We start from the raw sequence: 27,823 nt of genomic DNA on the forward strand, positions 1-27,823 counted from the left end.
TGTATAATCCAAAAAAACATCATTTCCCTCCGGGCATTGTTCATTATCCTTTTTTCTGTTTGAAAATTTTTCCCTTTTTGTTTTTTCATTTATAAATTTTTTTCCCAATCGAAAAGCAGTTTTTTCATTTTTAACATTTTTAAAGGCATATTTTTTAAGGTATTTTCCGCTTCTACATGCTGCTTTTGGGAAACACAGGAAGCCCAAGGGGGCTCCCCAAAGGGTTTCTGGAGGGAAAAATGGTGGGTTTGCAATCCCTTTCTGGAGGGTTTTCCCCGGAGACAGTTTTGCACCCTCATTTTTCAGGTAGTGGCTTTGCGCTTCATCAAACATAAGAAAAATGGTCAGCAAAGCGGGTTCCCTAGCCCTGAAATGATTAATTCAAATTTTTATTTCAAGCTTAAATTTTTCGACTTGAAAAAAAAAACAAAAATAGGGATTTGGGTTTCTATTCTAAAACCGCGTCAAAACTTTATTGATTTTCAATAAAACCCTACAGTTATACTACTATAATCCCTATTTCGACCTTTTTTTGAAAAAACAATAGTTTTAACCAAAAACATTGAAATTGCTTTTTTGATAAAAATTTTTAATTTTTGGCTAAAATTCTTATTGGCATTGATTTTAGAATTAAACGGGTCGGGGAAATATTGCATTACAAACAAATTTTCAAAAAATTTTTTGGTTAAAATATTTTTTCATTAAAATTATATGAAAATTTTTTAAAATTCTTTACTTTGTAAATTTAAACTGTTTAAAAAACCAAAATAACAACTACAGCCAGGTATTTTTAAATTTGGGGGCTTTTTTTTAAGTTTTGATAAAAAAAAACCATTATAAAAAAATTATTACTGACAATTTTCTTGCCCAAAAAACTTTTCAAGCATTTTTTGAGCTGTTCATGAAAAAACCCAACAAAATTTTGGTTTGGGGACCAAAAAGGATCCAGAAAAGCCTGCGAAATTCCCCCGCATTTGGATCAGGATCCATGCTGTTGTTTCCCAACGCTATTCCCAAGTAGGGAAACTGTAGCAACAGCGGGACCCTTAAATCAACTGCGCGAATGGCAGGTTTGGCCCTGGACCCATGCGGGTCGCAAACCCTTATTTGGTTTTGTCATGGCAAAAAGTCATTTTTTTTCACCCTTATTTTTCTTTGAAAAATTTTTAACTATTTTCCCTTTGGTGTTATTTCAAACCCATCCCAGGAAGAATATCAACCAGTCATTCTTTTTTGCAATTGCCCCCAAAGGGGCCCAGTAATCTATATAGATTTAAGAAACAAAATATTCTTTTGTCCCCCCAGCCCTTCGGGTGGTTTTTAACCTGTATAGAAAATTAGTGCATATTAGCATTCTTATATACTAAAAAGGGTTAGTTTTAAAAAAAGTAGTCCTTTTGTTTTCGAAATTTTCCCTTTCCAGGGGCGTTTTTTAAAATGTAAAAATACATTTTCTGTTAGCTGAAAAGACTTCAGCAAAACACCCAAAATAAAAGTTACATAAAAAAGTTAAGGAAGCCCGTTCTTTTTTAAAAAAGGGGAAAATGAATTTTAATTTAAGATGCATGTAAAAATAGAAAACCCTTTTTTCCCCATTTTTTTTGGGAAAAAAAAAAAAAAATTTGGGAAAATTTTTTTCCCCCTTTTTTAAAAAAAAAAATTTTTTTTAAAAATTTTTTTTTTAAAAAAAAAAGTTAAAAAGCCCCCGCCGAAAAATTTTTTTTAAAAAAAAAAAAATTTTTTTTTAAAAAAAAAGGGGGGGAAAAAAAAAAAAATTTTTTGGGGGGCCCCAAAAACCCCTTTTAAAAAAAAAAAAAATTTTTTTAAAAATTTAAAAAAAAATTTAATTCCCCCCCCCACCCTTTTTTTTGGGGGGAAAAAAAAAAAACCCCCCAAAAACGGAAAAAAAAAAAATTTTTTTTTTTTTAAATCAAACCCCCTTTTTTGGGTTTTAAAAAAAAATTTTTTTTTCCCAAAAAAAAAAGGGCCCCTTTCCCCCGGGGGGCCTTTTTTTCAAAACTTTAAAAAAAAAAATTTTTTTAAAAAAACCCCCCCGGCCCCTTTTTTCCCCCCCCCCGAAAATTTTTTTTTTTTTTTAAAAACCCCCCCCCCCAAAATTTTTTTAAAAAAAAAAGGAAAAAGAAAAAAAAAAATTTTTTAAAAAACCCCCTTTTTTTTTTAAAAAAATTTTTTTTTTTTTTTTAAAAGGAAAAAACAATCCCCGGGGGGGGAAAAGGGAAAAAAAATTTTTTTTCTTATAAGGAATTTAAAAAAAAAAAGCCCTTTTTTTTTTGAAAAAAAAAGTTTTTTTTTTTTTAAAAAAAAAAACCCCTTTGGGGGGGGGGCCCCCCTTTTTTTTTTTTTTTAAAAAAATTTTTTTTTTTTAAATTTTTTTTTTTTTTTTCCCCTTTTTTAAAAATTTTTTTATTTTTCTAAAAATTTTTTTAAAAAAAAAAGGGGGGGGGGTTTTCCCGGGCCCTTTTTTTAAAACCTTTTTTAAAAAAAAAAAATTTAAAAATTTCCCCCCGGGTTTTTAAAAAAATTTTTTTTTTTTTTTTTTTTAAAAAAAAAAACCCCGGGGGGGGCCCGGGCCTTTTTTCCCCCCCAAAAAAAAATTTTTTAATTTTTTTCAATTTTAGGAAAAAATTTGGGTTTTTGGGGGTTTTTTTTTTTTTAAAGGGAAAAAAAAGGGGCCCCCAAAAAGGGCCCCCGGGGTTTTTTCCCCGGGTTTTAGAAAAAGGGGGTTTTAAAAAGGGTTTGCCTTTTTTTTTTTTTTTTTTAAAATTTTTTTTGGTTTTTAAAAAAAAAAAAGGGGGGGGGGGGGGTTTTAAAAAGGGGTTTTTCCCCGGTTTTTCCCAAAAAAAAAATTTTTTTTTTTGGGGTTTTTTTTTTTTTTTTCAAAAAAATTTTTTAAAAAATTTTTTTTTAAAAAAAACCCCCCCCAAAAAAAATTTTTGGGTTTTTAAAAACAATTTAAAATTTTTAAAAAATTTTTTTTAAAAAAAGGGGGGTTTTTTTTTCCTTTTTTAAACCAAAAAGGGGGGGGCCAAAACCCCCCAAAAAACCCCCCCAAACAAAAAAAACTAACCCCGGGTTTTTTTTAAAAAAAAAAATTTTTTTTTTCCCCCTTTTCCCTTTTTTTAAAAAAGGGGGTTTTTTTTTAAAAAAAAAAAAAAAGGAATTTTCCCCAAAAAAAATTTTTCCCAAAAGGGGTTTTAAAAAAATTTTTAACCCAAATTTAAAAAAAAAAACCCAAAAAAAAAAACCCCCAAATTTTTTGGCCCCCCGGTTTTAAAAAAAAAATTTTTAAAAAAATTTAAAAAAAAAACCTTTAAAAAATTAAGTTTAATTGGTTTTTTTTAAAATATAATTTTTTTTTTCCTTTTAAACCAAAAAATTCCCCGGGGGGAAAAAAAAAAAAAGGGGGTAAAACCCGGGGGAAAAAAAAAAAAAAAAAAAAAACCAAAGGGGTTTTTTTTAAAAAACCCAAAAAAACCCCAAAAAAAAAAAATTTTTTTTAAAAAAATCCCCTAGAAGATGTTTCATGCCAAATATCTAAGCTCTAGCTCTTTGGGTTATCTAGAAGAAGATGTTTAAAGTTTTTTCTTTTGGTTGCCATGGCAACCAGAGTTCTGCATGGAATGGAATTCTTTGAACCACTTTGTTAAGGCTTCACACTAGGAACATCCCTGTGAAGTTTCATTATGATCTGCCTTATGGTTTCAGAGGAGATGTCTTTGAAAAGTGTGAACGGACAACGTACGACGGACGACAGACGACGGACGAAGAGTGATCCTAAAAGCTCACCCTGAGCATATGCTCAGGTGAGCTAAAAATAGGACCCCAGAAATTGACCAGTTCAAGAATATAGTTTTTAGAAAAACCGGGATCATATTAAAAAATAAAGAGATCCCAGGAATTGGACAGTTCAAAAATATTGTTTTCAGAAAAGCTGGGATCGTATTAAAACATATAGGGATCCCGGAATTTGACCAATTCAAGAATATAGTCTTTGATTTTTTCAATTAATTAGGCATATAATTATAAGTATTGAGATTGTGTTAATAAATAGCTCTAAATATGTGTATCCTAAGTTAAATCAATTTAACTTTCATTACATACAATAAAAAAAACTTAACGTTTAATGGCCTTTCATTACACAAATATAGTTTATTAGTTTTTTCCTCTATTATCTTATACGATCCCGGATCCCGGCCAGTAAATACATGCACTTAATACCGGAAAGGATGAAATGACCGGAAAAAAGGAAAAGAAAAAAATGCACAGAACCAGATGTCGTTTATGTTAATTAACCAAACGAAAACTTACTACAGAGTAAACAGGACTGGTGAAATCGCTAAATCAAAAGTCAGTGTAAATATGATTTACTGAAAACAATCCATGAAAACAAACATTTTAATCATCATTATATCTTTGCGCTCAAAACAATACTTGCTGCTTTTTAAAAATGGCGTGAAAATTGAAGGTTTTTTGACGCTATATAAGATCAAATTTGATTGGCTAAATAATTTTGGATCCTAGCCCTGATAGATAAATTTTGTAGAAAGCTGGAAGCTAAGCTTCAATTAAATTTTTGGATGGATTCGGAGTTTTAGGTTGTTTCTCAGTAAAATCCTAACGTAATACCAGGTCGCCGTGGCAAGCCGGCATAACCCTGAGAGAAATGTGTTATTTTTCATAGTATAACATACATGATATGAAGAAAGTCATGAGAAGTTACATTTCAACCTGAAACTGTATCTAAGTACTACTTTATAATTTACCTTTCCTGCCTGTGAAAATAGCTCTCTTGCTTTCTGAAGACAGTCCTGTAAAAAAGTGATACACATTAATTATAATAAATCTTATATCATAACATTCCATCTATTTATGTACAAATGTGAAATTAACCCTTAACATACCGGAACCAAAACTGGCTATCCTTTGCCACCAGAACACAGCTAAGTCACCCTGCACAATCATGATGTCTGAAAAGGCTGAGTACTGTTGGCTAAAATCTTTTTTTATCTTATTACATCCACAGCAGATAATGGGCAGTTCCAAAAAAGGAACCTGTGAGTGACCATGTAAGAAATTAAGCATGTTAATAGTTAAGGGGTATACAGCTATATCTTAGTAAAGGGGTATACAGCTATATCTAATGAAATATTTTTTTTATAAAATTTATAAATGATGAAATTATGTTGTTTCCATTATCTTATGGTAGTTTCTCAAACGAGTTGTAACATAGAATGTCTCTTTTATTAAACATACATTGTAGTATTATAATAAATAAACAGAATAAAATGTTCCAGAACAACAAATATTATGCAGTTATTTTAAGTAAGATTTTTAACTGTTAAGCAATAAATTCTTGCATGTGCCATTCACTCTTAAGGAAACATACCAAACATTTCTATCACACCCCATATGAATTACCAAAAGGAGGTCAAAATATGCAAAAATAGCTATAATGATAAATACTGTAAAATCAGTCATTAATCGTACATAACATGTAAATTATTATGTGAACATTGAATCTTTTTTTAAAATCTTACGTTTGATTTTCTTGAAATATTATGTCTCACATGGAGGCATGCAGCTTTAAGTACAGGCAGCAGACTAATTCACTTTAAGAGATTTAATAAACCTAACAGTATAAAAATGTTTTAAAATTTTCAAGTAAAAATCTTTGAAGACTTTAAATCTTTAAATTTCAAGTTGAATATTTCTGTCAAGCTGATAAATTGAGATATTTTGATTTTTACAAAAAAACTTTAACAAAACAAACCAAAATTTCTAAGTTCCAAAGGGCATAATTCTGTTGAATATTTGTAAAGGCAGAGAGTTATCCAACTTGTTCAATCTGATTGCACCTTGTTACTATAAATAAGTTATTTTGTAAGTTTCAATTGAATTATCTCAAGCAATAATTGAGAATATTTGAACTTTACAAAAAACTTTAACACAAAATTTCTAAGTTAAAAAAGGGGATAATTCTGTCAATAAGTTGTAGGCAGAGTTATCCAAAACTTGTCAATCTGATGTACCTTGTTACTATAAATAAGTATTGATAAAGTTTCAAATTGAATATTCTCAAGCATTGATAGAGATATTTGACTTTACAAAAAACTTTAACCAAAATTTCTAAGTTAAAAAGGGGCATAATTCTGTCAATATTGTAGGCAGAGTTATCCAACTTGTCAATCTGATGTACCTTGTTACTATAAATAAGTATTGTAAGTTTCAATTGAATATCTCAAGTAATAATTGAGATATTTGACTTTACAAAAAACTTTAACCAACGCAGACGCCGACGCGGACGCTGACGCCGACGCCGGGGCGACTACAATAGCTCTCATATTCTTCGAATAGTCGAGCTAAAAATTAAAGTAAAAAGTACAAAAAAGGGTTAAGGTGTCTGCCTCTCAACCCAGGGATCATGGGTTCAAGCCCAAATTGGGTCACAGCAACTTTCTTCATGATACCAGTACTGGTTTGTTCCAGGAAGACTCAAAGTAATTAATATAAGTCGAATAACACGTTTCGCAATCGAGCTTAAATAAAAATGTTTAAACTACCAACCTTGTAATTATCAGGCAGTGGTCCTTTATTAACAAGTGGGGGTACTTTATAGCTCATTTCTCCACTGTTGTATGATATATGACCTAACCATTTCCTATCCTTAAATACCTATAAGAAAATAGCAGGGCATTCATTAGCGAATGTTTGGGAGTCATTTTACTACTTGATTTTGGCTTGTGATTTCAAAAATATTATGCTTTTACTACTTGATTTTGGCTTGTGACTTCCAAAATATAATGCTTTTCCTTCTTTACCTATATAATGTGACTTCCTATGTCAGACATCTTCAGTCTCGGACTTCCAAATTTTGGAACTTAATGGAAGCCCTGAAAATAGCACTAGGTTACATATACTACAAAGACAAGTTTACAAAAAAGTCCCTGTATCAAGAATATTAGTCAGAGCTGTATAAAACATAAAACAATTAATCCCAATAAACAAGAATACAAAATCATAAATAAGCGAGGTAGCCAAAACAAAATGCATCTTTTGTATGACTTAACATATCTTTCTTTTTCCAATATGTGCAAATTATCTACCTACTGTTTCTTTTCATGTTACAAAAAAAAGGTTGTTGCACACCTGAATTCTTTACCAGAGTTAATAACCTTTTTTTCACAACCCCAAATTGCTCCAAAAAAATGTAGCAAAATGTTCACCAAAACAAAAATGATTAAAACTGCAAAATATAATTCGGATGGTCTTCCTTTGTGATATGGTGTAACCAAATACACCATGTTTGGAGTGAAAAGGTTTAATAGTTTCCGGGAAAATGGACCGTAACTTATTACAGGTCACAGTGACCTTGACCTTTTAACCCTAAAATCAATCCAACAAGTAGACCTCACCAAGGTGCATCCACATATTAAATTTCAAAGATATAGTTTTTTAATGAAAAAAATTACTGTAAACATAAACTTATCCAAAAAGTTAAACCAATGCTAACCAGAAGATCATGACAATATCTCCATACTTTTCCATTTAAAGTGAAGTCTGAAGAATTCAATAGAACAAGCTTATACCTGAAAGTCTCTTTGCCTCCATTCACCATATTCAGGAATAAACATATACTGAAAGTAAAAATACAATTACAGCAAAATTGTATTGATCCAAAATCATTGGTGTTTACAACATGTATTCATATCAAATTATACAAATTTTGCAATACAAGTTTTACTGTCATGTCTGGACATATATGACCAAAAAATCATACATATAACAGCCACAGTGTCTTATCAATGACACAAATAGTGACCCGAGTCAGCCTACATGTCAACCATTCTTAATAAGACTGCATAATTCTAGATTTTGGAAACTTAATCCTTTATATTTACAATGCACACAGTACAAATTCACAACTTGTCAAGATAATGATAGAAAATATGAAACTTGAAGGAAATAAAAGTATGGAATATGCACAAAGATCAATGAATTTTGGTAGGCTTCATTACGCAATCTTTACCTTTGTACATATTCCATACTTTTATTTGCATCAAGTTTCATATTTTCTAACAACAAGCAAACATCATTCAGCAAGTATCAATTATTGAAATATTCAAACTTATGAGATGAAATCATGAAAGGAGGTAGTTAATATAATATTCCAACCTGAGGTAGAAGCTTCCAACCTTCCTCTGCCACCAGTTTTACAGCCTCAAGGCTATATTCTAAACTTTCTTCATCCAGAAAATATGGAAGATTTATCCTTGTAAATCCTGGCCTGAGGGGTAATTAAAACTCATATATAATCACACTCATAATCAATTTAACATATAAAAAAATGGGTCAAAGACAGAAAAGGCCGGGTTGCATTTGTACACCAAATATGAGGTTGTGATGTTACGAAAAGAATTTACCATTGACCCATTAATGTCGAAAATTTAATTCAGTGGGTAAACAGGAAGTGGATTAGCTACACACCTAAAATCGAATCCCACTGTATGGGACCATGTGTCAATGCTGTATGCAAAATATCAAGAGGCTGTGATTAGTAGTTTCTGAGAAAAATGTTATGAAAATTTCCTACCATTGACCATTAATGTGAACAGGAAGTAGATGACCAACAGACCTGAAATCAGATCCCACGGTATGGGACCATGTGTCAATGCTGCATGCCAAATATCAAGAGGCTGTGATAAGTAGTTGCTGAGAAAACTGTTACAAAAATTTCCTACCATTGACCATTAATGTTGAAAAATTTAACTTATTTAAATAAGTTGATAAACAGGAAGTGGATTAGTGACAGACCTGAAATCAAATCCCACGGTATGGGACCATGTGTCTATGCTGTATGCCAAATTTTAAGTGGCTGTGATAAGTAGTTGCTGAGAAAACTGTTACAAAAATTTCCTACCATTGACCATTAATGTCGAAAAATCTTACTAATTTAACTAAATGGATAAATAGGAAGTGGATGAGCGACAGACCTGAAATTATATCCCACTGTATGGGACCATGTGTCTATACTGTATGCCAAATATCAAGAGGCTGTGATAAGTAGTTGCTGAGAAAACTGTTACGAAAATTGCCTACCATTGACCATTAGTGTTGAAAAATCTTACTAATTTAACTAAGTGGATAAACAGGAAGTGGATGAGAGATAGACCTGAAATTATATCCCAGGGTATGGGACCATGTGTCTATGCTGTATGCCAAATATCAAGAGGCTGTGATGAGTAGTTGCTGAGAAAACTGTTACAAAAATTTCTTACCATTGACCATTAATGTCGAAAAATCTTACTTATTTAACTAAGTGGATAAACAGGAAGTGGATGAGCGACAGACCTGAAATTATATTCCACGGTATGGGACCATGTGTCTATGCTGTATGCCAAATATCTAGAGGCTGTGATAAGTAGTTGCTGAGAAAACTGTTATGAAAATTTCCTACCATTGACCATTAATGTCGAAAAATCTTACTAATTTAACTAAGTGGATAAACAGGAAGTGGATGAGCGACAGACCTGAAATTATATCCCACGGTATGGGACCATGTGTCTATGCTGTATGCCAAATATCAAGAGGCTGTGATAAGTAGTTGCTGAGAAAACTGTTACGAAAATTTCCTACCATTGACCATTAATGTCGAAAAATCTTACTAATTTAACTAAGTGGATAAATAGGAAGTGGATGAGCGACAGACCTGAAATTATATCCCACGGTATGGGACCATGTGTCTATGCTGTATGCCAAATATCAAGAGGCTGTGATAAGTAGTTGCTGAGAAAACTGTTACGAAAATATTTTCCCCGCCCGCCTGCCTGCCTGCCTGCCGCCCGACATTCACCATACTATAACCCGGATTTGCACCAGTGCAACCCGGCCAATCACAAACTTATATCCTGCCTAAAGTGACTCACATTTCTAAATAGAATTACAATTTTTTTTTTAATTAAACCATTACCAACATTTTTCATAAAAAAATATATACATGTATTGAAATTTTTTTTATGATGCTTTTACGACTCTGTATAAATGGTATTGCATGGTTGTGCATATATTTTGACGCGACATCATTTGCGTTATACAAATATAATGTAAAGATGCACTTAATGTTAGCATTACACTAGTGGCGCGTCAATAAAAACATTATTCTTTTTCACTTATTTTGGATATGTGATAAAAAAAATATTATATTTGTGTATGTATGGGTTCATTACTGAATCAATAAATTATGTATTGAAAATACACTCATTCAATATTCTCTATCTATTTATGTGAAAATAACTAGGATAAATTTATACCTAAGAATTTCCCTCTGTGAATATTCCCTGTACCTTCTTAAATGTGTTCTATCCAGTCGACTGTAATCAGAAAAGTTACATGATTATCAAATGCATTGAGAGTATTACTTAAATAAACCAAAGATGCCTTTGAGATATTATCACAAGAATAAAATGTCATATTAAAAGTAAATGAAGATCAAATTTTCATTTATTTATACTTGTAACATTAAGATATTGAATTTTAATAACAATTCACATAGAGCTTATCTTAGAAGTATTTAATAATATTGCCAATGATTTTATACCTAGAAACATGTTTTTTGTTTGTTGGATTTTTCATTACACCAGGTAGGTCATAGGTCATATGGCGACTTCCAGCTTTACTGGTGGAGGAAGACCTCAAGTGCTCTGTGCATTATTTCAGGCACAAACGGGCACCTAAGTAGAACCACAGACTTTCAATCAGCTAGCTGGATAGCTTCCTCACATGAAAGAATTCAAAGTCTCTTTCCCGATTCAAACCCTAAGTGGTGAGGAGCAAGTGCTTAAAAGTCAACTACCTTAACCAATTGGCCACAAACACCTCTAGAAACATTTCAATACAATACAAATTTACAATTCAGTAGTATAGGTATAATTTTTAATCATATTTCTCACCTGTCTTCAGCCAGTAGATGCTCAAATCTCTCACTAACCTCTTCCTCCATTCCTAACAAGTCCTGTAATAAATCATGTTAACAATACAATTAAACTAAATCAACTTTACCATATCTGGATATCATTTAAAAAGTTAATACTGTTTATATTATTTGACAACAATATTGTTTTAACAAAAATATTGTCCCTTATAGTGTTATTTTACTAAGTAAAGTACAAATTTTACTGATGCCCAATTTTGCATTGAATGGCTAAATAGAATCTATTTTGACAGTAAATTGATCCTTCCGTAAAATACACTTTAATTCCCCTTAGCTGCATTATTCATCCAAAGCTTAAGCTGACTACTGTTCCCCTATGTTTTCCCTTTTTTACTATCTAAAATAAAGTATAGAATATTGGTTCTAGCCGTTTTATTTCCCATAATTTTATCATAAAGTACAGGAAAAGGTGCCCACTTTTGCTATTTTAAGCAATGATACAGATAATAATACATTGTTTTTTACATTATTTGTTTAAGCTAAATACAGTCGTGGTATTCTTTTTTACATTTTGCACAATTTTATGATTACCAAATAATACTAGGCTCTATACTGATGGAATTCACACGTCATTGAATTACCTATTTACAGTGATATACCTTTTTTCCACTAAGTATAGAGCCAGACCAGTCTGCATATCAATCCTGTAGTCTGACCAGGCACTGTACCGATAGAAACACAATATTCTATTTTGATATTGATATCCCTTACAAAATTTGAAAAGACTGTTCCAAATTCAAAGTAAGACTTTGTTTGTTTGAATGGGTTTTACATCACACCGACACAGTATAGGTCATATAGCGACTTTCCCGCTTTACTGGTGGATGAAGACCTCAGTTGCCCTTCCATGCATTATTTCAGGCAGGAACAGGCACCTGAGTAGAACCACCTATGTTCTTTAAGCTAGTTGGGATTCTAACCCACAGCTGTGAGGAGCAAATGCATACATGCCATATTTCCAGCCACCCAGATAGGGGGATTTGGCTTTAAAAAGCAGGGGATTTGGACCAAAAGTAGGGGGATTTTTAAGCAAGCACAAACCAGTCGTAATCTTAAAACGATGCAAACATTTAATTAAATTTCCACCATTTTATTATGAAAATGAACATTTGTACAAGATCATTTGATAAGTTTTAACATACATGACTATGAAAGAATAATATGTAAACAATTGCAAATAAACATAGGTACTTTAAATATTTGAATGATGTAAATAAAATAAGAATCCCTGTAAAACAAATATAATTAATTGCATGTATATCATATAAAATACATTTTTATATCAGATATATATTGAATCATTTTAGTACAAATAACTTGAATTTGATGCATTCATAGTCATTAAAATAAATATACTTTAACCGCCAAAGTTTTTTCTCTTTAAATGAAAGGTCAAGATTTTTCTCTTTAAATGAAAGGTATCAACATTTTCACGGAGAATTTTTGTAGCCATAGAAAGGTGAAATAAACAAGAGCTGTCCGTAAGACAGCGCGCTCGACATTTTTATTGCTTGCCAATAAAAAAAGTTTTTGCAGTAAAAGGCAATACAAGAATCTCTGTATTTTTAAAGTGAACTAGTTGTTTGATACCCTTGAATATTACAGCAATGTTTATATGACATAATTTATGGTAAAGTGAACAAGTGGATAGGAATGAATTTTTTTAGATTTTTTAAGTTTTTTAGTGCTTGCCTATAATACAAAACATTGACAGTTAAGGGCCATAATTCAAATAAAATCTTTGACAGAATTACCTTCTCCTGGACATGTTTGGGAATCATGATTGTAAACAAGTATTCCAACTTTCAAATTAATATCTCAAACAGTTCAGTCAAAAAGTGGACTGGTACTAAAAACTTAACCAAGATTCTAAGTCGATAAAAGGCCTTAATTTTTAAAACAAATCCTTGACAGAGTTACCTTCTCTTGCGTACAGATGGGGGTAATGATGTGAAATAGCATTAAAAGTTTCAAAGCAATATCTCAAAGGGTTAAGGCAATAAGTGGATTTTACCCATATTCAATGTATTTTCTAAGTCAAAAAGGGGCATAATTCTGTCAAAAACCTTGACAGAGTTATGTCCTCTTGTCTGTTGATGAAGGTCGTGATGGTAAACAAGTATGGTCAGTTTCAAAGCAATACCTCCAATGGTTTTGAAATAAAGTGAGGTGGTACAAAAAACTTAACCAAGCTCAATACACTTTCTAAGTCAAAAAAGGGCCATAATTCTGTCAAAAACCTTGACAGAGTTATGTACTCTTGTCTGTAGATGGAGGTTATGATGGTGAACAAGTATGGTAAGTTTCAAAGCCATACTTGTAATACTTCTGAAATAAAGTGGGGTGGTACGAAAAACTTAACCAAGGTGTGACGCCAACGCCGACGCCGACGCGAGTAGGATAGCTCCCCTTTTCATAGAAAAGTCGAGCTAAAAAAATGCTGTCTTAAAAATTTTTCCGTTGACACTTCATAAACAGTAAAAAAAAAATCTGACACAAATCTTAATCCAGTTTACTCAGGTCAATTATGTACTTCACACCTCAATTTGTTAACACACATCGATTGCCTTATATGGCAGTAGGGAGTCTAGACACTACGTCACTTGATACCTGTATGTACATGTAAACTGTGTAATTGATGCAGGGTTGTGTAAAGGTTTTTTGGAGTGTACTGGCTACTGGATAATAATTGGACCTAATTATTTTGGCTCTTTGTGTGTTAAAACAGGTATTATTTATCTAATTGAAACGGATTTTTACCTCTTTCAATTCCTCCTCAGTGTTTGTTGCTTACTGTGAGACAAAGCTAGTTTATATTATTTTTGCAACAACATAGATCACAGTTACATAAAAAATATTAGTTTCAAACATTGCTAATCTGTGATTCTTTGAGATGCCTGAATCTGCACATATCAACTTCAAATAACAAACTGAAGGCGGGGTTACATAGCCCAACAAAAATTGATATGTCACACATTCAGTATCGGACGCTGTCATTGGTTAAGCACCTGCAATACTGACACTGATTGACAGGTTTATCAAAGGGGAATTTGTTATTCCTGTGTCGGAGTAACTAACAATACAATTATCCGTTAGACCCCTGCTGTTTTATGGGAAATTATTACTTCAGGCATATATAGTGGTAAAAGTTGTTTAAGTCTATTGTTTAATTATGTTTATTGGTGAAAATGATGTTTTAATTTTTTTTGGGTTGAATTTTTGAAAATCGGGGGATTTCGATCCCATGGCGGGAGATCGGGAGACATGGTCGAAAATCGGGGGTTTTTGTCCCCCGGCGGGGGATATGGCATGTATGCAAATGGCTTGAAGTCAACAACATTAACCACACGGCCAAGGACGCCCCAAAGTAAGACAAATCCATTATAAAAATACAGCAGGTTAAAGATAAAAACAGTTGCAAGCAATCTCTCTTCTTCAAAATATTTTAATTTAAGAAATGAAACTTGTATGAAATAGAAAACTACCATTGCGTATGGACCAGCACATGCACATCCTCCTCTAGCCTGGATCCCAAACAAATCATTGAGCAATGTACTGACATAATTATGATGTAGGAACCTGCCAGATTGTTTATGGTACACCATAAATGAGAAAATAGGAAGACGTGGTGCATCCATGTTCCCTAGATTTATCAAAGTCGGATGGTCTTTCCATACTTCTCTCGCTTTCCTGCAAGCATAAACAAAACAATAGAATTATTGAAACAGGAGTTTTGTTACAATATATTAGAAAAGGACCATTATCAGTAAATGTATTATTTGAAGTGAAGTCTTGTAACAATCATACAAGAAAATGTGCAATCATTTTGAAAATAATAGAAAAATAAAGTTGTTACACAAATTTGATGTACTAATACATACATAAATAATAATGTGTTTTTAAACACAAATGTCTACCTGTCATTGATAATATTTTAAAAAAAAGTTTTACACATTCACTCAATTATGGACAGAAAAATTGCCCAAAAAATGTTAACACATCAATCAATACATCCTAATATACTGGTTTTGGTTACATACATAGGTTAAAACTTTTCACTGAAAACAAAGCAATTGATTCATTCAACCTCAGAACCGATTTCACATAAATTATTCAACCAGCACTAACTGCTTAAAATGTTGTCAGTCAATGAACAGCACATGAGGTAAATGTTCTTTTGACTATATTCATTAAATTATGACAGTAGTGAAATAGATACATGATATAACAAGTTAGTTATATACCTCAGCATGTATTCCTCTCTCTGCAGTATAACTGCAGGTGTTACAGACTGCTTCAGCTGGAATACAAGCCCTGCTCGTATAGATTGTACAATGGCGGGTGTGCCCCCTTCCTCCTTCAACTCCGGTTCTTGTAGGTAACGATGCTGTTCTCTTCTTACCTGTATATATAATTTTAGTAATAGCAGCAGAACTTTAAAAGATAAATAATATAAACTTACGACTAACAAATTTGTTATGACATGGTAAAATAATGTCATATCAAGGCTAATGCTGTTTCTAGATTTTCCAAATTTCATGCTGTTTTCAGATTTTTTCACGAAAGAGTAGTTTTCAAGTTTAAGGTTTTAGACCCTCCAAAAATTGGTTACCAACACTTCACTTTTTGATATGTATACAAAGTAAAAGGGTGTGAACTATCAAAAGATAAGCCAAACTTTAATTCCTGTGTCTTGGACAAGAAAACATGCATGTATTTTTATATGCATACAACTGGAATAGTTTTCCAGTTCCACAAGCACAATTTTTATCATATGTTAGTTTTTACAGCTATAACTGGTAGAGATCAGCCCTAGGATAATTGATAATTGCAATCACTGATTTTTTTAATTGATTACATGATTACACTGTAATCATCATGTAATTGATTACCTTGCCAAAAATTGATATCATTAATTGTAATTAATCTATTATAGCTTAAATTCAGTCAGTAATTATGATTACAATTTGATTGACATTGTTTACTTTAAGATTCCACTCTACTAGAGGAATACATTGTATATACATCCATAACTATTTTCAGGCAGATATGGGCACCTTTGTAGAACCCAAGTTGTTCAGTGAGTTAGCTGTATAGATCTACAAACTTACAAAGAACACAGATCCACCACCGCAACCGTCAGGTACAGTGTTCCGGAACAACTTCTTCTTAGCTATCAATACACCTGTTAATAGAATGTTAATTTAAAACAATGAACAATGGAAATATATATTTGACAGCTAATTTAAACCATTTTACTCTTTTTCCTTAAAGTCTGAAAATTATAACAGCCAACTAATTTCCATATTAATAGTTCTTCTTTATGCTAAAACCACATAAATGTAAAAGATAAGGGTCATTTGGCAATTTTTTAGTTTTAAAGGCTGAACTTTTCACACTGACCTTACTGTTTCTGAGAAGCTGCTTAAATCATCAAAATTTACATCAAAACAAAATTAGCATCAACAAAATTTGAATTATCAAATCTTACAACAAAATTTACATCAACAAAACTTACATCAAACAAAATTACATCAACAAAAGTTACAGCAACCAAGTTTACATCATCAAATTTGTTAAATGTTACCTGGTGTTTGTACTCCACCAACAAACTTATGACAGGAAATAAAGACAGCATCCTTGTACATGTATGGCTGGTCTTCACTGTAATATAATTATATCAGTAAGCAACAGATGGTAAAATAATACAATATAATTGACTGATTACTAGCATATTCTGGAAACAATTATATAAAACATTTTTGTACAAGAACCTTGAAATATTTAGCTTTCCACATGCCTACTTTTAATACTTGCAGGTATTAATACAGGATTTAACTCACTAAAGTGTTGGAGTAGTACCTATTGACACGTTACAGAAATCATGATCACAAAGTAAATAAATATTGTGCTTTTTGCCAATTGTTACATTTTTCATTCATTATTGTATATAAATTGGTGTGAAAGAGATGAATTAGACATTCTAAAGTTCATTCTGTTGGGTGAAAAGACAAGATTTTAGCATTTAATTGTTCAAGTGCCTTGTCTGGTATATACTGGAATATAGTTTTTAGTGTGGTGCTCCAACATTATCTTAGTCTCATTTATGTATAAATTTTCTTCAACCACATTTACTGATATGAATTTAGAAAACAATTGAACAACCCAACAATAATGTTTTAATAATCTTACATATCTAATTAGAAATAATGACAGTAAGTTTCACCCTGCCAATATATAAAGAATATTTACAATGTATAGTAGTTATTAAATGACATCTGAACCAATAGAAATACTGAATCATCCATGAGAAGAGCTGTAAAGAATTTTGATTGGTGATATGTCACAGTTTATATGGCTGTCAGCTTATTCAACAAACACAAGCTACTAGACGCAGATTATATAGTGAAAAATTGATAAAAGAAGTCATATAACCTATCAAAAGCATTCTAAATTATTAAAACTTTACAATACCTTTATTTGAGACAAAAAATTTAAAATTAATTCATGAAATTACAGTTTCCTTGTATATAGATAATATAAATATCTTGTCTATCTGATGAAAATTCATATTAGAACATGCAGTATTATACTTCAATCATGGGACTGATACTTAAAATATTAGTGGTTTCTATCTTAAACCACTTTGAACCAATACAGTCCAATATATATTACTGGATAATAAAATTATCTTAAATTTTCCAAATCTAACTTTTTTGGACACTGGGATAATTTTGATATGATCATAAGATGTATAAAACATTATAACGACAAACCTCACTGCCACTGGGTTCATATCAATATTAACATAAGGTGCAGCAGTAGCATAATCCCAGAATACAAGAGCTCCGTGTTTATGTAAAGTAACAGTAATGGCATTCACATCAGATAAAATTCCGGTGATATTTGACGCGGCACTAAAACAACCAATCATTTGACGTCCTGTTACCTTCCATTTCTGTAATATATACATAAATCACATACAATATTGATACAACTTAAGAAAAATGAATGTGTTTTGATATGAAATCCTTGACATCATTAATGAGCAGTGTCACGATAAAACCAACATAATGGGTTTGCGTCCAGCATGGATCCAGATCAGGATCCATGCTGTTCGCTAACAAAGTCTATAACAAGTAAGGAAACTGATAGCGAACAGCATGGATCCTGATCAGACTGCGCGGATGCGCAGGCTAGTCTGGATCCATGCTGGTCGTAAAGCCATTATGTTGGTTTTGTCATGACGCGGCTCATTTATTTAAGAGTTAAAATTCTTTACATTCTACAAGATTCCAATGAGGATCATGAGTTATATAATTATATCCAGCCCCAACTCTCCTCGCCATTTCTGAAGAACTCAAAAATTTTAATAGTAGAAACAAAGTTGGCATTCATACTGAATTTGATAATGTTTAGCCATTATATTGCTTAATAATAATGTGAACCTGAACTTAAATCAAACAATTAGGGCTAAAAACATAATACAATGGAAATAAAACCACATGAAAATGATCATAACTCAACATTAAGAGAAACTTTTTCATAATTTACATCCTAGAACATTTTTAAGATGAAGAACTTCATATTTTGCTAGACTACATGTATTTCAACAGCTAAAATATAGTTACCAGTTAATTGTTCTTTCAGGAAATTTCATTGACAGAGTGTTTCATGATTCAGACATTGTTGTATTGCCTCTAATCATGATATTATTGTCTTACCTCCAGTAATAATATTAGATGATTGACATCAACAAGACCTGTTTTATCTGCTTTCACTTGTAAAATCTGAAATTTACAAATATAACTATAAAAATACACTATTAACACATTTGCTTCATTTCTGTAACATTAATGTTATGCTTCTTGCATTACATCCTTAACTTATTTTTCTCCAGAAACATTGTCATATCTTTCTATGCAAAGATGTTTATCTAACCAAAACATGAAACTAAGTTTAAATATAAATTTGAATAAAATATAATGTTGTTTTTTTTTTTTTTAATGCCATTGGTTTGGGTTTTATGTCAAATTATCAAGGTTATAGAGAATCATTCTAACTATTCTAGAGCAGTTAACCGTAGATGACTCGCTGTGGTTTTCTTCAGACATGTTATGGTGGCTAGGTCAGGCCTTCAACCTTCTATGAACTAGCTAAACAACATATAATATGAAGTATTCAATGTTCCTGAATGATTCAAATCAATTAGCTTAAGGGGCAAATGATTTGTCAAGTTACACTGACTATTTTCGTATGTATACTCATAACATTTTGTTTCTCCCTTTTTGTTATTACACTAGAATAAATTACATTTTTGTATGTCGTCTATGACAAGGAAAAATATATCAAATCTTGTAAGAATTATCAACAAAACAAAAGCTAATTTGTTTCATTATTTGCTGTTACTTCCATGCATACCTTTGCACCAATTTCTTTCCATGGCAGCAAGTTAGAATGGTGTTCATATGGTCCAACCAATACAACCTGAAAATTGTAAGTGCAAATATCAAGATATCATTTTTCTTTTTACATCACAATATTATGAATTAGATGAAGACCATGCATTGAGCTGGAGTAAAATAAGTGCATAAACAAGTGCCGTCAAAGGAGCAGAATACCCTACCTGGTAACTTTCTCAGTACTGGATAGTAAATAGACTGGGAAAAGCACTGTTAGTATTGAAGTTAATCATCTTGAACAATCAGTTAACCAAGATGATTTACAAAGGCCAATGCTACCAAGATGGGTCATGACATTAGCTCCACTTTTCTTTGAAAAAGTGACATTTCAAGTCCATTCAACATTCAACTTAAAGCTCCAATTTGAAAACCATGTGTGGAAAAAAATCAACAGTTTAAATAACCTTGTGTGGAATAGGTATCTAGAATTAATAACCTTGTGTGGAATAGGTATCAAGGATTGAATCAACTTACAGGTTTATGATCTAGATGGAGACCATGTATAAGTTTATGTATAGCTGCTGTTGAACCACTGCCTACAAATATCACAGCATCGTGTTCGCTGGCATGTACTGCATTTCGGATTATATCCCTGCAAAACAAAACTTAAATTGAATTTCATTCAAGCTTTACTTTTCTAAATCACTTCAACAACTTTTCAAACAGAAAAACTGTATTAACATTTATCGATATGTTCAATCAAATGCACAATGAATTCTGAAAATTTAACATCATGAATGATCCAAAATAAGCTATAAATCTTTGATAAATATGCAATATCTTAATGTCAATGAACCAGAGTAAAAAACCTTTATCTGCTGACATGGCTACATTTCTGTACCAAATCATTGCTATATCTGTTTATTATACCTTAATAATTCATACCTTAATCATAACGAGATTTATAATTATAACATTTTTTTCAATGAAATAAAAGTGATTTTTAAAACAAACATTTACCTGGCCTCATGTCTATATAGGGTAGTCTGCAATGAAGAAACATTTGTTGTAGTATGGGTATTTCCATACTCTGGTAAAACTTCATTCCGTATATAATCTTCTATAAAGTTTAAAGACCTGAAAAAGTTAGAAAATAAAACAATCAAATACATATATATAACTGGTTTCTTCTATTGTCAGTTTAAAACCCTTCTCCTTAGACATGACTTATAATAGAACAAAATTATGATGTTCTTTTACATGCACTGTGTAGAGCACCAATACACGTCCAACCTTAATTTTAAGGGTCTTTAATTTTGTTTGAAGAGGAGCAGGGGGTCAAACTTATAACCACTGGATTAATAGATAAACCAAGCCAATTAATATAAACCTTTTTAATAATTTCATTATATTATGTTAAGCATTATACAAAATAAAATAAATGATACCTTCCAGATGCTGTGTAATCAAGGTATAATGCTGAAAAAAAAATTGACTCATCTTGTATTGAAACATATTAATAAATAAATTCAACAAGTTATATTGTCATTATTCATTCACTGCTAAATGAAATATTCTAAGGGGGAAAAAAGGAGTGAGAATGAGACAAAATGGGTAAACCCAACAACAAAGTTGGTTAAACTTACAGCGGAGCAAGTGACCTTTACCTATAACCACTCCACCATAATGTTAATATATTAAATTAAAAATTATCCCAGTTTTGTGCAACTCTAATACAGTTTATGAAGCATGTGATCTTAAGTGTGTTTATCGGCCTTGCTTGCCTAATTGGCTTGCCAACAGTCATTTTACTCTTTAAGAAAAAGTAAATTTTTTATTGACACAAACACCAAGCATGGTTTTGTTGAATGGAATGGAAACTTGTTGATCTGTAATACAGACATATTTCTACAAAAATCAACACATGCTTCCAGCTAAAATGCAAACAGGATGTTTCTGCCCCAAACAAATTGGCCCCAACTGGTGCAACAAGAGCTGTCGGTAGGACAGCAACGCTTGACTATTCTAAGTGCTTGATAGTAAAAAAAGATGCTTGATACAGTTACCTCCTCCTGTTTACAGGTTGGGGTAATGATGGTGAACAAGTGTGCAAAGTTTCAAAGCCATATGTCAATGAACTTTGAAAATATTTGAGGTATTACAAAAACTTTAACATAAATTCTAAGTCGAAAAAAGGGCATAATTCTGTCAAAATGCTTGATAGAGTTACCTCCTCCTGTCTACAAGTTGGGGTCATGATGGTGAACAAGTGTGCAAAATTACAAAGCCATATGTCAATGGACTTGGAAAATATTTGAGGTATTACAAAAACTTTAACATAAATTCTAAGTCGAAAAAGGGGCATAATTCTGTCAAAATGCTTGATAGAGTTAACTCCTCCTGTCTACAAGTTGGGGTCATGATGGTGAAGAAATGTGCAAAGTTTCAAAGCCATATGTCAATGGACTTTGAAAATATTTGAGGTATTACAAAAACTTTAACGTAAATTCTAAGTCGAAAAAGGGGCATAATTCTGTCAAAATGCTTGATAGAGTTACCTCCTCCTGTCTATAGGTTGGGGTCATGATGGTGAACAAGTGTGCAAAGTTTCAAAGCCATATGTCAATGGACTTTGAAAATATTTGAACTATTACAAAAACTTTAACATAAGTGGTTACGCCGACGCAGACGCAGACGCTCGGGTGACTGCAATAGCTCTACCTATTCTTATTGAATAGTCAAGCTAAAAATCAGTCCAAAGGTGTTTGACACTTTTCGCGAAACGTTTCTTTTAGAAATTTAAATTAGGAAGTGGTTAGCTGTACAGGCCCGTACCCATTTTTTTACTTCATAACAAATAAATGCAATGACAAAGTCAGTAGCTTGCATGTCTTAAATAACATTTTCACAAAGAATGATAATATTTACTTTTCTAAATAATTTTTACGGATGATGATGTGTATGTCAAGCCTGTGATTGACCAGACAACGTGCTTATGCAATCGTGAAAAACAACAGGGCTGCATCTTTAAAAGAAAATTTTGATGCCCGCTTAAAGTGATCAAGATAAAAAAATATTACAAATGTTGTATTACATCTATATTGCCCATAGAAATGATTAAATAATGTTATAATTATTCGCAAGAACTATTATTGTTAAAATCTGTGATTTTCAGAGGGAAAACAGAACTTTGGTTCATCAAATGCAAAAACTAATATGTATCTTTAACTGCAATTGATAAAGTTTTCATGATATTTAACAAAATCTCTGTTTGCATATTCATTATTGTTTTAGGTTATTAATTTCAAAATGCCGTACAGGCCTGTATTACTAGCCACTGCCTTTAAATGATAGGAAATGTTCATGTCATTTTATACTTCTCATTGCCCCTCGGAGTGTGCTTGTCGCTGAGAAGGCAAATGGCATCGGCAGAAGATTTGAAGACTTGGGATGGAGCAAAAGATCAGAACTTGTACTGCGGACCAACTGCAGATGACTAATGCAGAGGGGAGTGGCCCTTCAAAGTAGGCTTTGAATTGACGAAGATGGTGTGCAAGTGTGCGTGAGCGATGGACCCTCATTTACATACACACATATCATTTTATAGTACATGTATATGAGTTCACAGGCAGTCGGTGTGTGGCTTGGATCATATACATGCCCACTTATTTTTATAAATAATTTTTATTTCACTAAAAAAATATTTCTTTCACTCAAAATGTTTTTAAAATATATTATGTTCAATAAAACAACAAAGGAAAACTGTTTTTAAAAAATTTCTTCCATATATATACTATAAATTTATATAGTAAAGGTAGAATGGTTCGCCAGCGGACCTACCACCAGGCCTTATGTTACCTCTCAGATCTTTGTTAATTGTCAACCAATTTTCACCAAATAAAGTGCAAACTACGCAGAAATGATTTCTCTTTCGAACAAGAACCGGTTGAACCAGGTGATGCTCCCCGAGAAGGTTCTGGACACAGGAAAGTATAAAAAAAATGAACAAAGGGCAAAAACTCCAAAATTAGGCAAAGCGGAGTTATGTTTTTTTGCACTGCACTTCTATTCAATGAGATCTTTCTATCTATAAAGTTTCCTGATGATATCAGAATTATGTCCCAGGTAAAAGTTTCCTGATGATATCAGAATTATGTCCCAGGTAAAAGTCAAAGTGTAAAAATGAACAAAGGGTAATAACTCCAAAATTAGACCAGGCTTTGTTTAGGTTCTTTAAGCATTGCAATTCTATCCAATTATATCTAGCTACCTACAAAGTTTCATGTTGATATCACTAATAGTTTTAAAGTATTGTCCAGGACAAAAGTCAAAAAGTAAAAATAAACAAAGGGCAATTACTTCAAAATAAGGCAAGGCAGAGTAATGATTCTTAAGCACTGCACTTCCACCCAATGAGACCTATCTATCTACAAAGTTTCATGTTGATATCTCTTATAATTTTAGAGTAATGTCCCAGACAAAGTCAAAGTGTCAAAATGAACAAAGGGCAATAACTCCAAAAGTAGGCAAGGCAGAGTTACGGTTCTTGTGCACTGCACACCTACTCAATGAGATCTATCTACCTACAAAGTTTCATGTTGATACCTCTTATACTTTTAGAGTTATGTCCCGGACAAAGTTCAAAGTGTAAAATAAACAAAGGGGAATAATTCAAAAATAAGGCAAGGCAGAGTTACGGTTCTTGTGCACTGCACACCTACTCAATGAGATCTATCTAACTACAAAATTCATGTTGATACCTTTTATACTTTTAGAGTTACATCCCGGACAAATTTCAAAGTGTAAAATAAACAAAGGGGAATAATTCAAAAATTAGGCAAAGCAGAGTTACGGTTCTTCTGCACTGCACACCTTCTCAATGAGATCTATCTACCTACAAAGTTTCATGTTGATACCTCTTATACTTTTAGAGTTATGTCCCGGACAAAGTTCAAAGTGTAAAATAAACAAAGGGGGATAATTCAAAAATAAGACAAGGCAGAGTTACCGTTCTTGTGCACTGCACACCTACTCAATGAGATCTATCTGCCTACAAAGTTTCATGTTGATACCTCTTATACTTTTAGAGTTATGTCCCGGAAAAAGTTCAAAGTGTAAAATAAACAAAGGGGGATAATTCAAAAATTAGGCAAGGCAGAGTTATGGTTCTTGTGCACTGCACACCTACTCAATGAGATCTATCTACCTACAAAGTTTCATGTTGATACCTCTTATACTTTTAGAGCTATGTCCCGGACAAAGTTCAAAGTGTAAAAATAAACAAAGGGGAATAATTCAAAAATTAGGCAAGGCAGAGTTACGGTTCTTGTGCACTGCACACCTACTCAATGAGATCTATCTACCTACAAAGTTTCATGTTGATACCTCTTGTTGTTTCAAAGTTATGTTCCGGACAAGAAAAGGGGACGGACGGACAGACGGACGGACGGAAAGACGGACGGACGGAAAGACGGACGGACGGACAAGGCGGCGACTATATGCTCCCCCGAAATTTTTTCGGGGAGCATAAAAATGTACAATATTAGACCAGTTGGTATGACAAAAGAAGGAATTTGAAAGCGAAAATGCACTTTTGTCTAGGTTGGACATCGCTTGATCGAGCCGGAAGTAGAAGATATTGAACATAAATTGATCTTTTTCTTAATAACAAACTAATGTCAGTGCATGCAAACAGTTAAAACAGAAAAGGCAGCTATAATACTATCGCTTACAGGTCCAAATTTAATCCAAAACATCTGCAGGTAGGCTTTTTCAGTAATTATTTGCACTAACTTTTTAAATTTCCCCGACATACAAATGCTGACCCAGATATACCTGATGCGTACCTCTTTTCGCGTAGTAAAGATTGAGCGAAGCTGGGTACAAGGCATGCAGACTTTGAATATATGGATCAGGATTAGTATACATGAACATTGTCGGGAAATTTATGTGTACTATCCAATAAGGCCCCCACGATTACACGTTTAAACGGATTCGTTTCAATTTTCATTCATAAACGTTTACGATATTTTTATCTGTTTAATCGAAATGACCATATTGTCTTACAAAATATCTTAATTGCCTGAAATCATGGATTTGATCAATCCTTGTGGTTTATTCCAAAGTCAAAAACAGAAAATGGGTGTTTACAACCCTCCACACAGCATTACCATGCAAAATTGCCATGACATACTACATTTTTGGTAAAAAAAGGGGATACAATGTGTGCTGACTCAACGCAGAAAATGTGTGCTGACTCAATCGTGATGAGCCCTGCACATTCTTTATTTGTACATGTATTAAAAATAGAAAGCAAGACATCATTTGGCGACTCAAATACATGGTGTGTATAGTACATAGAGGTGCCACCGTTTAAACGGTATCGTTTCGGTTCTTAGCAATCGTGTAAACGTTTACAAAAATTTGTAAACGTGGGAGTCTTACTATCCAAGGTACGCACCAACTGCCTGTGTATCAGTTTAGGTCTCTGACTAAATATAACAGATAAATTGACATAAAACATTTTTTTAATATGTGTTCGCAGTATTTGAAAATTACAAATATCAAAAAAAATCTAGAACATATACTGATTTGCTCTAAGTTGAGTAACGTGTTTTTCAGTTGGAAGTGGCTAGCCTTACGGGCCTGTAGGGCTAGCCAAAAGTTCTAGCCGTACGTGAGTCACGTACGACTAGCCTGGACACACTGTATTGGCTAGCCGTACAGCACTTTTCAAAATTATATGGAAGTCGAAAATGCATATGTTATTTTGTGTCTTGAAACAATGATTTTAATCAAATCTCCTCATTTGTCCTAGTGTGTTCACTTAAATAAAGATACTCCGCAATTTTGCACACACAAAAATGAATACGAGTAAGCGTTGTATAATCTATCTTAATAAAATTAAGTGTCAAAGTTGCATGTTATAACGTCCTTAATTTTCATGCTTATGATTTGTATGAAAGATGAATTGTTCAATCTGTTAATTGAGCACATGGATCGAATAAAGAATGATCGGAGGGGAATAAATAAAAAGAATATTAAAAAAAAAGTGAAAAGGAAAAATAATTTAATAATGCAAACTTTTCTTAATAATGGACGATGGACAAACTTCTATACCGTCGGTAATTGGCGCAATTATCATACCCAACAACAATTATTTTCGGTGTTTTTTTTTTTTTTGTTGTTTTTTTTTCAATTTAAAAATTAAACGTAATGAAACAAAAAAGGATTATTATCAAAATTTTGTAAACTATTTCTATTGATGTTATTTAACTGCAACCAAACGCTATTTTTTTCTCGACGTCTTGAGATGACAAAGTAAATTCTTTACTGTAGCCAACACGTCGATTAATCTCTAAAAAGCAAACATTCTTGACTAAAATCCTCGCTTTAAGTAATTACTAAAATATGCACTTTCGCCTTCCATATATTTTTGAAAAGTGCCGTACGGCTAGCCAGTACAGTGTGTCCTGGCTAGTCGTATGTGTCTCACGTACGGCTAGAACTTTTGGCTAGCAGTACGGGCCCGTACGGCTAGCCACTTCCTTTTCAGTTTAGTGATGCAACGCAACTGATCGCGAAATCATATGACAAACCTTTCCTCAGACCAAATGGACCACTAAAGACCTTGTCACCTCCTATGATATTACGGAAAATATAAGGTAAAAGCGATTCTTTATCACATTGTTGTTGGATTTCGTCATTTTCTTCTCTTTTTGGCAAAGAATAAAATTGTCTATCCTTAGCGGATGTCATTTTTAAGATGTGCTTGATTAACGTGATGAAGAATAGGTTCCATCTCCATTCGATTTATGTAGCAGAATAACTAGTTAAAATCGAAACTTCAGTATAATAAGTTCGACAGAAAATAAATAAATAAATAAATAAAAATGAATGAATGAATGAATAAAAAATAAATAAATAAATAAAGAGATAAATAAATAATGAATAAATGAATACAGAAGTAAATAAATGAATTAGAAATAAAAAAAATTAAACATATCACCCCTTCTTAAATAAATAAATAAATAAATAAATAAATAAAAAATAAATAAAAAAATAAATAAATAAATAAATAAATAAATAAAGAAGTAAATAAATAAATAAATAATAAATAAAAAAATTAAAATAAAAAAAAAACACTCTTCTGATTTTTAAAATGAATTAAAGATCCTGTAAGACATTTTTTTCATGGTTTTATTTCAAAGATATGATGCTCAAATTAAGATTTGTTAATATTTTAAGTTCCAATAAGCATTATTTATAAAGATATTACCGAATTTAAAATTTCATGTAAATAAAGGGAGGTGATTAGAAATTTATTTTCTATAAATTCTTAGCCAAAGTTTCAATTAAGAAATGAATGCATATAATTTATTGATTAAATATAATGTGCATAAATATTTGCAGT

The 27,823-nt window shown here is 32.1% G+C and overlaps 1 protein-coding gene across 1 annotated transcript; it reads right to left on the bottom strand.

Annotated features, from left to right (window-relative positions):
- Positions 1-3,924: 3,924 nt before the first annotated feature.
- Positions 3,925-27,214, bottom strand: LOC132730327 (probable cysteine desulfurase). Its single transcript, XM_060716221.1, has 17 exons — positions 27,009-27,214; positions 20,859-20,889; positions 20,431-20,547; positions 19,945-20,062; positions 19,430-19,495; positions 18,733-18,798; positions 17,785-17,966; positions 16,596-16,672; positions 16,120-16,193; positions 15,253-15,410; positions 14,494-14,698; positions 10,968-11,029; positions 10,329-10,388; positions 8,194-8,305; positions 7,608-7,655; positions 6,586-6,693; positions 3,925-4,829 (listed from the first exon to the last, which is right to left on the bottom strand). The coding sequence occupies exons 1-17, from the start codon at positions 27,166-27,168 to the stop codon at positions 4,728-4,730; spliced, it is 1,746 nt and encodes a 581-aa protein (XP_060572204.1). The 5' UTR covers positions 27,169-27,214; the 3' UTR covers positions 3,925-4,727.
- Between the last annotated feature and the right edge of the window lie 609 nt (positions 27,215-27,823).

The sequence above is a fragment of the Ruditapes philippinarum genome, unplaced genomic scaffold (genome assembly GCF_026571515.1).
Source record: "Ruditapes philippinarum isolate M1 unplaced genomic scaffold, ASM2657151v2 ctg10273_1_1_1_1, whole genome shotgun sequence".
NCBI classification, from domain to species: Eukaryota; Metazoa; Mollusca; class Bivalvia; order Venerida; family Veneridae; genus Ruditapes; species Ruditapes philippinarum.

What these genes read in the sequence shown, in the direction of transcription:
- LOC132730327 (XM_060716221.1), bottom strand. Translation starts at nt 27,168, where the DNA reads ATGACATCCGCTAAGGATAGACAATTTTATTCTTTGCCAAAAAGAGAA. An exon ending in TCCATTTGGTCTGAGGAAAG is followed by an intron (nt 20,890 to 27,008) that starts GTTTGTCATATG and finishes TTTTTTTTTCAG; the next exon opens with CATTATACCTTGATTACACA. An exon ending in CTATATAGACATGAGGCCAG is followed by an intron (nt 20,063 to 20,430) that starts GTAAATGTTTGT and finishes TTTGTTTTGCAG; the next exon opens with GGATATAATCCGAAATGCAG.